This window comes from Barbatula barbatula (genome assembly GCF_947034865.1).
Source record: "Barbatula barbatula genome assembly, chromosome: 12".
Lineage (NCBI taxonomy): Eukaryota > Metazoa > Chordata > Actinopteri > Cypriniformes > Nemacheilidae > Barbatula > Barbatula barbatula.
Genome location: NC_136775.1, coordinates 16230532 through 16243849, shown reverse-complemented (window position 1 = coordinate 16243849; position 13318 = coordinate 16230532). Strand labels below are relative to the sequence as shown.

The following is a 13318-nucleotide window of genomic DNA, read 5'->3' as shown; positions in this document are numbered from 1 at the left end:
CATAAAGTCATCCAAGGGCAATGCGATTCTTAAATACATGTACAAATACTACTGTTTTGTTGCTTAAAAGTGAATATGAACTTGTTTTCTTTGCAGTATTTGAGGTCTGAAAAAATACAGATAATTTTTTTTCTGTTATTTTCACCGGTTTCTCTTCATTGTCTGCAAATAAATGCAAATGGAAACAATATTTTGATTTGACATTTGGTAGAAACATTGTTAGTAGTTCACAGAATGAAACCAAAAGGATAAATTTACCTAAAGCACACCTATAAATAGTAAATTGAGAAAAGCTGAAAATGGCTGGATATTTGGTTTCTACGCTTCCAACTGATAGACTGATAGTGGCTACAACTGCAAAGTCATGGGTTGGATTCCCAGGTAACACACTGGTTGATAGAAACGTAGTGCATGGATTCACTGTAATCTGCTTTTGAAATGTCTAAAGAATGTAAATGTTGATCTCTTGCCGCTGGACAGATCTTGACCTCGACATAGTCTGGGAAAGAGTGAAGGCTAGCATCATCGGTCTGGATCGTTTAGCAATGATAGAGTGATTATAAGGATTGAGCTGGAGTCTTATCACGGCTCTCTGCCATGCTGGGGACGCAAGCGGTGTTGAGTCTCATGGGAAGTGGTTGCCGACAGCAGTCTGGCAGTGGAAAGAGAAGCGGTCGGTGCATGAACTCGACGTTTCAGCTTCAACACACCCGAAGCAACTGCACCGAGACAACAAATTAGACTCCGAATATGACATGATAGTTGATTAATGTTTCACTAAAGCTAAAATGATATCAAAACCTAAAGGGATAGTTCACCCCAAAATGAATATTTGTACACTTTCATGTCATTCCAAACCTGTATGACTTACTTTCATCTGCTTAACACGGAAGAAGATATTTTGAAGAATGTTGGTTACCAAACAGCGCTGAAGCTCGTGGACTTTCATTGTATATGGACACTAAACAACTGCGACATTTTCTTTTGTGTTCAACAGAATAAAGAGTGCCAGATTGTCATAATGCCACCTTGTTTACTCTTATAGTTGCGACATAAACCTACACATTTCAATTCTACTTCATGAAGCCGCGATAGACGAATCATTCACAACTTAATCTCTTGCTGCATTGACAGCGTTTTATTTTATATTTCAGTATTTTTAGCATTCTTTTGATTCATTTGTGTTTTTAAATTCTAGCCTGTCAAATCTCTTTTGATGTCTGCTTTAAACCCTTTTGTATGGATCGGGTTATTATCTTCAGGGCTTTTTCATACGGAGGGTATTTCAGGCAGATTAATTCAGTCACCTCCTGGTTGCATAATATTCGCACTCTCGCATTAAACAACTACCTCAGTTTTCACACATTCGATTTGCATGTGAAATTCAAGCTATTGAGACACAGCCCTCCGACGTCAAGGCACTCAAACCTCAAGCTGTTGTGAAATCTCGGCTTGTCGTCACCCGATAAGAATAATTTAAGCAATAAAATGCCCTTTTTCAAGAGGCCATGATGACTTAGCGACTACATAAGGCGCAATTGTCATCCCCGGGTTGCAGGAAGCACGTAAATCCTCACAGAGAAGAAATAAATGTTTTAGCCCTACAGCCTTTTCTTTCTTCAGCTGATGCCGTTTTCTACCGTGAAGTGCAGAAATGGAAAGCTCCATCATGCAACGCTCATGAAATATTCATTGTGTGTTAAAATTGAAGGTGGGTTGAAAATAAATTCTGCGCTGTTACCTTAAGTGCGCAAGTTTTGTTACTAGTGGCATTACGCAGAAAACATGGTATATCTAGGTTGTGTTTGGTCACTGTCTCTCTCTCTCTTCATATTCTGCAGATTATCATAATTTTCCTAACTAAGACTGCCCCACTTTTCCCACACAGCTGGCTTGACTGGTTTTTCAATTTGGCTTAAGCATTGCGCTTTTAATATGGTGTGTAAAGAATAAAATGGTTTGTCCCGTTGAGTTGTGCTTTTTATAACTGTTTGAAGGGATAAAAATAGTGTTTTCATGCTCGATCCCTGCATTCAGGATTAATCATTGCTGTACTTTGCTAGTACTTGAGCTAGAACTTGAGCTAGTACATTTGCAGGTAGTCCTCCTCAACTTCACACCATTGGTTGATATTTTCAGAGCACCCTAACGTTTACTTTATTCTGGAATTATTCAGCACGTAACATTTCGGTGTAAATATTTGAGTACTTCAACGAACTCTGTCAGGTCTTACGGACACATCCTTTTTTCAGATGTCATGGTATAGTTTGTTCTTCTGTTCTTTGTAAGTTGTCATTGAAAGGTTACATCTGGACCTCATTGCTTTTGATAATTACCCTCTTATTATGTTACTCTAATGACGGCTGTTGTTTCCAGGCCGGCCAAGGACTGTGGTTATGTATGCGATGTCTTGGAGAGGAAGCGTAGTCATTGACAGCATGCAGTCTCTTCTGCTATCCAATTGTGACAACGGGAAATTGTGGCTTTGATCCCTTCAGTTCTGTTCTAAAAGAGGACTGTTCTTCCCCATCCCATTTTTAGCACCGTAATGGAAATCGCAGATATTTTGTCTGATGATAAGCGTCTGGCAGCGTATTCAAGATGAAGACTCATTATCTTTTCACGTCTCTATTTATTCTCTTAACAAATTTCTTGCTTGCAGATAATGGCTGACCGTTTCTGCATCTCCGCAGCGATGATTTTCAGACTGCTGCTGTAAACTCGCCCAATCTCCTCGACTCTTTCATGGTGGCTGGGCTGCAATTTTGCTCCGTGCGTGCGCTGAATGCTGATGTGCCCGTTCGAACTTGGTCTCAAACAGCAGCCGTTGTTTTCCCTCGGCTAGTATGAGCTTCATTGGCTTCTCTTCAGCTGATAATAGCAATGCTACTGCCTTCTCTTTGAAGACAGTATCTTTAACCTTATATATCCTATTTAAGTGACTGCAAGAACATTAGTAATATGACATGACAATATAGTCACACTTATTGAATTTAGATATTTATATGGGCAGATGACCCTTCGTGTTGAGTTTGAAGACTTGTCGGGAGTTTTACCTCTAATTATGGACGTGACCGAAAATGTATTAGTTACCAGTATATTGCACCATCTGTTTGTATTTTACTAAACTCGTGTTTTCTATTTTAAATAAGGTAAATCAACATGCTTTATCGATGTGACAAAAAAGGACACCGTTATTTTGAGACGACATACTTCTGTGGATTTCTGTGAAGTAAAATGCATAAACCAGAAGCAAAAATACCCATCAAATGGAGAAGGGACGGCACTTTATTGATCATAAAATAGTTATTTAAATTGTCATGTGCCCATTAATGGGGAATGTGGACCTTTATGGATGTGACTATTCTAAAAGTGCCGCCTACCTGATTAGGACAATCATGCTTTTAAAATAAAAATGCTTTAAAAACTTTAAGAGCGACTTCACATGGGTATTTAAACCATTCTCATCTATTAGTATGGTGTAAAACGTCATTTTCATTAAAGGTTGACATCTGCATGGAATTGGCCAAATCTTTGTTTTTAAATAAACATTCTAATAACCTCACATTTTATCTCCACATTAATGTAGAAACAACACATTTCTTTAACAGCATCATTTCTGAAAGAGAAACATACTAATATCTTTGGCTCTGCAACTGATGTCTTTATTAACCATTTCAATTTGCGCCTAAATAGTTTAAAGGCCTTTATATGAATTGGAGTGTGATTTATATAATGTAAAGCTAGACATTGATGGCAGAAAAAAACAGATGTTATAGATATTTTTAACGCGTTTATCTGAAAAAATGTATCGCATGCGTTAACGCGTTAACGTTGAGTAGAAAAAGTTTCATTTGAAACTTGCCATAGAGAAAGATAGTATGTACTTTGACTGGAAAGGTATGATCTTATCTGACTTCAAAATCGGGCTAACCAGACAAATGTTGGCACGATGTGGACACCATTATATACCGTTCATGACTAATGTCTACACTGCAAGCTATTTTTAACACTGAAACCGCACCTGACAGAATGAAATTACTCGCATTATTCCATGCAAAGCTGTCTACACTGCAAGCTTTGTGACATCACAGTTCATTGAGCACTATACGGTTAGACGCCCAGCTTAGCATTTGGTGAATTAGGACTTTGAGTTATACAGCCAATGAAACAAGAGAACTTAATCTCTTTTTCTCAGATCAATAAGTGGAGTAGCCCGGGGTTTCCAACTGAGAATCACCTATAAAACCCTGACCGGCGCCTTGAGGTGTACTTGCATGTTCAAGACACTATTTTCATTGTCTCTTCTTTCTGTTCCTCACAGCCTGATTAACCGGATGCTTCAAAGGGATCCGAAGAGGCGAGCATCGCTGGAGGAGATCGAGGGGCACGCGTGGCTTCAAGGTGTCGATCCGTCTCCAGCCACGAAGTTTAGCACCCCACTGGTGTCTCACAAGAACTTGTCAGAGGAAGAACACAACAGCATCATCCAACGCATGGTGCTGGGCGACATCGCAGAAAGAGAAACCATCATCGAGTAAGTTTTGTGCGAAGATGTGCGACTAAGCATTTGCACTTTCTGGCCTCGTTTTGCCCCACTCCAGTCCTGTTTCTGTCATTTCGAGTCTTCAAATTGAAGTCATACAGTATATAAAAGCTTGTCTGTCTGTCATCAAAAACATGAATTTGACTGGAAGGATACCTCTGTCGCCTTTTGTAAACTGTCACTAAAAAGGATTGCATGTCATTTTTCATAAGTGCTAAAAAAGTTTATCCCACTGCCAGTGGAGCATGAAATTAACAGTTTGCGGAAGATTCCCGCTGTACAGACTCGTCGAGGGAGATGCATGCTGGGTGACGCTTCAAAGCAACCATCGGTCTCTGCTCTCTGTCTTTGATAGTACTCGCTGGCAGCTGGGAAACCCCACTGAGAGAAGTCGATCACCTCAAAGGGTCCCTCAGTGTACTGTAATCGTGTAATTGTATTAAAATACAGTGCACAAGTGTCTTGCAAAATGCAAATGGAAGCTATATGAAACAGATTTGTGGTTGTAAAACCACCAGTCATGCTTAACACTTATTTCCTTCAGAAAACTAAGCAGGGCTGAGCTCTGTACACAGGCCAAACTTGTTTCACCATGTCTACAACGGACCTGACCGATGGCTTGTTTTTAATGGCCCTGATAGCACACTCCATCCGGGAGACGTCTATTTGACATCTGCATTTACATCTGCAAGATGTCTGCAATACATAGTTTGCTCATCTGCAATACGTCTATGAGAGGGCTGCTGTCAGATGTCATATAGACATCTAGAAGACGTCTGTAAGATGTTTATGATTTAAGGGATGTAAAACTGGTCCTTCTAAGATGTTTAGCAGATGTAGAAGCATTAATGAAATTGTACAGAGACTGGAGCCCTTAAATGGATTAAGACATATGCTTCCCATCTCTGATTAAAGCTGATAGCAGCCACTTGTGTCTGGAGGTCTGCTTGCAGCTGACATGTTGAATTGTGTTGTCGGAACTAGTGTTTCTCTCCGACAGTCTGTATCTTCTCCTCATTTGTTCACTTTCTTTGCTCCCGCTCTCTCTCTCTTTCTCTCTAGGGCCCTGGAGACAAACAAGTATAACCACATCACTGCTACTTACTTTCTGTTGGCTGAACGCATCCTAAGGGAAAAGCAGGAGAAAGAGGTGCAACCTCGATCCTCCAGCCCAAGTAACAGCAAGGCCCACTTCAGGTACTGCCGTCCCACCGGGGGCTTATTCTTTCTCTTCTGTGTTTCATGTTGGGGGTCATATCTTGTCTTGAGGCCCAGAAGACAAAATGCAACGCTTAAAGCTCAGCCTAGTTCTCTTATAAGTAGGGTTGGGCATCATTTCAAATTGATCGATTAGAATTTGATTCTGCTTATCGATTTGGATTCCTACCGATTCTAAGTTTCGCAATAAAAGTCAAATAAGATCAAAAACGGGTGACTCAGGTCTTGACAGATGACGTGAAACGTATGTGACCGTGCGGTCTGGAATCGTAAAGTGGAATCTGATTGGATTGGATTCCTTTCTTATGGATCCGACTCAAGAAATGGAATGGAATCGACTACTTATAAGTCACAATACTTGCAATCACAATATTTTGTCCTCTTGGATACAAAGCAAAATCGGAGAGGAATGTTTTAAAGAACGGCTTTAGATCACTCTCAGCAGGAGTTGAAAACATTCATCTCCAGTGAGATGTTAACTTTTGTTTAGAATGTCAGGGTCATTCTTTGGCACGTCTTGAGCTCCTTTTGTTTTAATGCGATTTATTCTTTTAGAAAGGTCAGACAGTGAGGATTTCGTTGAATGAGGCCTTTGCAAACCTAAGCTTACGTTATTGAACTTTAGAAGTCTGCGATGTTATTCACGATGGAATTTCAGGTGCACGTTAACAAACTTAATGTCAACTGACACATTATACAAAAGTAGCACAAGACAAACCTTTCGTATAAAAAAAGATGTGAGGGATGTGAGAAACTGGATGTCAGGCACTCTGTCCTGTATTTGGATAGCCAGCACATCCTCTGAACCCCGCACGGATGCTGAAATAGTTTCAGACTGACCCAGAAACGCAGTGAGATTGTGGAAGTTTTCTGAGAGCAGAAGCTGAAGGGAGAAAAGAGAAAATAGTCTGCAGGTTCAGTTTGGCTCATATGGGCATTGTGCGTGTCTGACCTCTGCCGTCAAACATTCAGTGACTCATGGGATCATGAGAGAGGGTAACAAACACTTTTCTGGGAATCTAAACAGAAATATCGGCAGAATGGAAAAGCACTTAAAATTTCGGAGAGCTTTGCTTTTTGGCTAGTGTGACCCTGCGTGTCCAGGTGTCCTCTGAGGATAAGAGTTTGTAAGCTTAAGTTTTAATGTATATACCCAGAATCCTAATGTAGTTTTCCTCCTGATTTTATAGGATTACAGTAGATTTATTTAGTACTTTTTGAAGTAATCAGGTGGGTAAAATCTTGCTTTTCTTTTCCTAACAATGTGGAATAACCTTATTCTGTTAAAATAGAAATCCTCTCATTCATTTCCAAACGATAATAGATGTGGAAATGTTTACCATCCTTTCTCATCAAACTTGTAAACAAAGCTGAAGCTTCATATATTTGACTTGGCCTTACTCCCATATCATCATAGCCCAGAAATAATATCAAGCGGCACGCCAATGTAAATGTATAAACAAGTTTAGTAGACATTTTCCTCTACACAAAATACGGGGAGACAAGTTTTATTTGGTGGTCTTTCTGGGCGGACGCTTGATTGAAAGTAACAAAGTACGGTGTGTGGTTTTAAGAGAAATTGACTGGATTTGTGTTTGTATTGTTCTCCCTATTGTTTTAATCTAGGCGCGTCTGTTTCATTTGTTGTCATATCAACATGAAGTTTATGTGGTGTAAGTGTGGTTATGACAACCACAGAGAACATGGTGCAACTCTGTACTGCTGCTAAATCGTTATGTATCATCTTGGCATATTATTTTTCTTTCCATAGCGACTTGCAAGAAAGTAGAAATGTTGTTTAAATGGTACCCCAGCAGGAAGCTTAGGATACAAGTTGATACATTAAAAGCAAGTTGTAGCACCAGGTTGGAATTATCTTGCGAATGCGCTTGTTCCTTTGTTGAGTGTTTGGCACAAGAAGCAGATCTGGCTTTTGTCAAGGATCGTCATGAACGCAAGGGTTCTCTTCACATGGCACTCTCCAGAGCTTCTATGCTTAAAAGTTAACTTAGTGTACTGTAACCTGATTTAACTTAAAGCAACAGTTCAACTAAAAATGAAAAGTCTTCATTTACTTACCCGCAAGTTGTTCAAGATCTGTATACATTTCTTTGTTCTGATGAACACAGAGAAAGAAATTTGGAATAATGTTTGTAACCAAACACAGGGAGATCTACGTATCCAGAGAGTCTTTGAAAAATAGATGCCAAACGCAACTATTTTGGGAATCAAAAATACAAAGCTTGTATTTTGTTGGATACAGAATCTATCACTTATGTCGAACTCTGTCCCTTTCTCTTTTGCAGGCAGTCATGGCCGACCAAAAAAATCGACATGCATCAGGACATCGAGGACAGTTTATCCTCTTCCTCCATCTCTCACGCTGGGGGTCCACAATCTCCGGCTCGCAGCACTGAAAACCTGCTGAACGGCCATCGCAGTAAAGGACTTCTAGAATTGGCGAGTTGGGAGGAGTCCAGCGAAGCCTCCAGCAGCTCTGCTTCACCCGTCTCTCTGCCCCCAAACCCCCTTAAGACCGGGGTCATGGCACCTCTCGCATCCACTTCAGCGAGGCAACGTATCTGCCTTTTTCGAGTAGAAGAGGACGAGGAAGAAGAAGAAGAACAGGAGCCTTCACCGTTGCTCACCCAAGTGGTTATGCGACGCAAGCCACCGTCCATCACCAATCGGCTCACGTCCCGCAAAAGCGCCCCAGTGCTCAAACAAATCTTTGAGGAGGAGGGCGAATCGGATGATGACTTCGACATGGATGAGAGTCTTCCGCCTAAGCTTAGCCGGTTGAAGATGAACATGACGTCTCCGGGCACTGCCCAGAAGCGCTACCACCAGCGCAAGAGTCAAGGCCGTGGATCGAGCTGTTCCAGCTCGGAAACCAGCGACGATGATTCAGAGAGCCACCGCAGGCGATTAGATAAAGACACTGGGTTTACCTACAGCCGGAACCGCAGGGACAGTAGCGAGGGTCCGCCTGGAAACTCGGGGGGCAATGGGGGTGGAAGCAGCGGAGGGCAAAGTAAACCACCTGGGGAAGGTAACTCTGGACCAGACAAGGGAAGTCCTCCAGGCGGCGGCGGTGGAGGAGGAGGAGGGGGAGGAGGGAGTAGTGGAGGTACAGGAGGAGGCGGAGGGGGTACAAAAGGACAAGGAGGCCCTTCCAGCTGTTCCCGAAGCAACAACAATAACACTTCATCAGGCTCGAAGCGTAGCGCAGCTCGCAGCGCCGGAGAATTGGTGGAGAGTCTGAAGCTCATGAGCTTGTGCTTGAGCTCTCAGTTTCAGCATCGCAGCTCGGGAGGAGGAGGACGGTTTATTCTGGATCCTCAGAGCCTGTCCAGCATCAAAGTCCAGGAGAAGTCCTCCTGGAAGATGTGCATTGGTTCCAACAGCAGTCTTGACAAAGCCATTAACCCTGCGGGGGTGGTGGCAGCAGAGCTATATCCGGATCAAACGGCGGTCATGTTGAACGAACTGGGCCTGGTCAAGGAGAATAACCTGAACTTGAAAAACAACGTTCTCCAGCTACCTCTGTGCGAGAAAACCATCTCGGTGAACATCCAGCGAAGCCCCAGGGACGGGCTCCTCTGTGCCTCGGCCCAGGCCAGCTGCTGTCAGGTCATATGACTCCATTGTTCCTGTTGCCACATTTGTAGCGTAATGATGAGTACACCACCAGTAGCTGTATATGACATCTCAACCCCAACCTGACCTTTGAACCTGCCTTCTGTGTCGTCTTAATCATTCTCACAACTTATTTATTAAGTTTCTTCTGTTGGACCCCTTGGTTTTAATGAAGTGCACGCTGCTAGCATTTCCTGTGTGCGTGTGTTCGTTCATGTGTGTGTGTGTGTGTGTGTGTTTGTTCACGTGTGTGTTTGGTTTCATCAGAATGATGGAATTTTATGTTTTCAAGTCTTTGTTTTTGCTTTTATTCCCTTAAAATGCTCTTACCTTAATTCCATGGTTCCAACTTGGCCCGATCAATCAAACGTTGTGGAAACTGTGTATGTATAAACAGTTGAATAAAGTGAGATATTTACATTAAGACCAAAAGTATGACAGAGCAGAACATGGCAATTCAGAAAACTAGCACTTAAAGCGGCTCCATGTAAATGTAAGTATAAAGACTTAAAGATGTTGTAGATAAAGCCCCAGAGTCACTGCAGTATCAAAGACAGATTGAATGATAATAAAGTGAAAGCAATAGTGAAGAAGTCATAGCCATCCCTTGTGAGTCTTAAAGTTAAATACTGTCTAGCACACAGCCGGTTTTTATTCGCCATCTTTCAAGTGCTGTCGACTGTTTTCAATTCACCGTTTCAGTTTAACTAAACTTAAGGTTACATGACAATCAGTTGCAATATCTTAATAAGGGAACTTCTTAACGGAAAATGTCCTTAAGTGGGTTACGGGATGATCCAGAAAACATACTTTTCATTATTTGTCACGTGTACGGTTTCATCACACATCACCTTAAGTTTTCATTTTTGCGAACAATTTTTCAGATTTAAGTTAAAACTGGCGAGTTTTTTTAACCCCCCCATAAAATGCCCATCGGAGTTGCCAAATTAGCTTCCCAGACGTAGATGCGTTTTATCATTGAACAAATGATAAAATGAAACTCGCACTGCGGTGTAAGTCCACAGTTAGGAAACCTTGAACGACATGCAAATCACAGCGGGCATTATTAGACATGAGCGGTTTGCGCTGGAGTAAAAACAGACTTCAGCTGTGTAGTGCTGAATAGTAAATGAGAACCACTGCCCTTTTTTTCCAATGTCATTTCTGCAAGACAGAATCTGAAAACAGAATTCTTTTTTCGGTTGCAGATCCCGATGTTGGCCATCTCACCCCTGTTGTTTTTGTACTGTTCAGCTTCGAGTAACTGTATATACCAGTCTCCGAACGGACTGGCCTTACGGGCTGTTTATAAGTATGTACATATATTTTTTTTAAGTTTATTGTTTTTGAAAGGACTGCTGTTTTAATGCTGTGTCGGATCTGGGCCTCGAGTTGGCTTCCAGATGGGATTAAACAGGGCTAGTTTGTCACCTGACGATAGTTAAAACTGGTCTTCGGTGTTTGGCCACTCTTTCAGGATGTGTTGGCCATCACCTGATATAGATAGAAGTCAAAGGTCTGCTGTGAGCGAACAAGAGGATTGGGTGTGAGATATTTAAAGGGCATTTGCAATAAGCTATAAGTTGCAGCTATATGTAAATATCATTTCTGTTTCGTTTTTATATTTCAAACCTGTACGTCCTTCAAATGGCTCACTTGACCCATCTTAAGTATTTCTGTACTTCTCGTCTTTTCGTTTTAAGAATAAAGTCTGTAAATATAGGTGTAAATATGGTGCTCTATACTTAGAAATGCAGTGTTGGACTTCTTGTTCATAGCTGTTATATAGCCTTATTAGATATGAGTGTCAAATACAGAGCAAGGGAGGTTGAAAAGAAGAAAACAGTGCCGTATGCATCATGTCAGTCTTTGACTTTGTCCTAACCTAATGTAAACAGCTTGACGACATGTGCATGTGCGTTTGACATTTTTGATCCACGTCCATCCATAGGAGAAGAACCACCTCGAGATGTTACAGGACCAAACCATGTACTGACGTTAAAAAAAACAAGCAAAACGAATAAATGTTCTGTTTGCTAAAACCTGTCCTTAAGTTACATATAGCTATGGTGATGTCCAAAATTAAATGTAAAATATGTTGTCTTCAAACTTTGGTCGTTTTTTGTGTTTGTGTGTGTTATTCTTATTAAAAAGTGTTTGCTTTTTAGGGTTATGAACACTTGTGGACATTTTATAGATTGTAAGCTGCATTATATTTTGGGTGACTACTATTATTGGCACCCTTGGTAAATATGAGCAAAGGAGGCTGAAAAAATTTATCGGCACTGTTTCCCTTTTGATCTTTTAATCGAAAAATCTACAATATTCCAACATTTCATGAAATGAATTACATTTGATGTGGGGAAATATTACATTGACATTTTTTCTCTCTTTTACACCATTGTGACAATTATTAGCACCCTTTATTTGGGTTAAAATATCTCCCAAGTATATTCCTATTTACATTTTCTGAGCACACTAAGGTGACTAGAAACATGATGTTGTCCAGTCATGACAACTTGCTGCACAGAAGAATAAATATTAGTAACACAAAGCCCCTTAATCATTCATCACAATGAATAAAACCAAAGAATAGAGTTCTGATGTGTGATATAGTTCTGTTGAGCCACACAAAATACAAAATGGCTTTAAGAAAATAGTTAAAACCATAAAGAAATCTCATTTTCAACATCAGGGCCTTGATCAATACGTTTTAATGGACGGGAGATGTTGAAAATCGAATAGAGAGCATTAAAGACGAAGGTTCCTTAAGTCACCAGCCAGATACAGTGACTATTCTCTTTACATTAGGTTTTTCTGAGAGGTTTCTTTTCCAATGGAAAGAATATGGTTTGGTGTTTCAGTGGACACTTGCTGTAAAGAAGTTAAACACGACAGGGCTCGCGGGCCCCTGCTGTTGAAAGGTATTTTCTTTTGATTTACTTCTTGCTTGTGCTGCCAAGGTATCTCACGTAACCAAGAGCATTTCAGGGGCGTCTGAAGTGCATGTACACCATCAGTTAGTCAAACACACACCATGCATGTTGTCAGTAGAGCACCTTGAGTACACACACGCAGACACGTCGCGCATATTGTCAGTGGAAACTGCATCAGTGACAGAAAGTGTGACAAGCCTTTCTTTAAATAGAGTGTTTTGACGTGACCGTGTTTGAGTCGCACCGCTCTATAGCACTAATGCTGTACTCGATCCTCAGCTTAAAGTCGGCATGAAATCAAAACGGACTATCCAATTCAATGTTTTGATGGAATATTGCAGTGTTAACTGATTTATGTGCTTTTCTTACACTACCGGTCAAACATTTTAAGACACTTTAATGAAGTTTTGATCTGAAGTTGTACGCTTTAATATCTGAAATTAGTTTCGTAGATAAAGTAAATCATTACCAAACAAACATTTTATTTAATGAAAATGTGTTTGATATCAATATCTGAAATTATTTTCTTAGACAAAAATGTACAGACATTGTAGACATGTTATTTCGTCATTTTAAAACCAAGAGAATTTTCATGCTAACTTCAGGCTAAAGGTGTCTACACAGAAGTGCTAAAATATAATGTATATTATATAATATAACAAGTGATCATTTATTGAAAATGTATGTTTCATATTTTTGTTACAGCCTAATTCCCATAGCTTTCTTCGTTATATTTCATAATATGATGAGTTAAATCTAAAATATGGGGTGAATGTGAAAGTAAAAATATGGTTGGTTGTTTTCAAACTTTTGACCGGTAGGGTCTCGGTCAGGCTTCCCACTTCCAATGATCCAATAAATTCCTGAAGGAGGACATCCTTAAACAACCCTACATGTTTTTTCTCTTTCCAGAAGCCTTTTCACGCAGATACCTCACAATACATAAAGAATCACCATCACGACTTCCATCTCAAACTGA

General features: G+C 40.6%; 1 protein-coding gene across 1 annotated transcript in view; it reads left to right on the top strand.

Moving 5' to 3' along the window:
* snrka (SNF related kinase a) overlaps nucleotides 1-11578 on the top strand; it is a 39286-nt gene extending 27708 nt beyond the window's left edge. The window contains exons 4-6 of the mRNA XM_079469400.1: nucleotides 4325-4537; nucleotides 5609-5743; nucleotides 8071-11578. Of these exons, the coding sequence (XP_079325526.1) occupies nucleotides 4325-4537; nucleotides 5609-5743; nucleotides 8071-9406 (1684 nt within the window). The 3' untranslated portion in view covers nucleotides 9407-11578. The remainder of the gene's footprint in view (nucleotides 1-4324; nucleotides 4538-5608; nucleotides 5744-8070) is intronic.
* Nucleotides 11579-13318: the final 1740 nt, after the last annotated feature.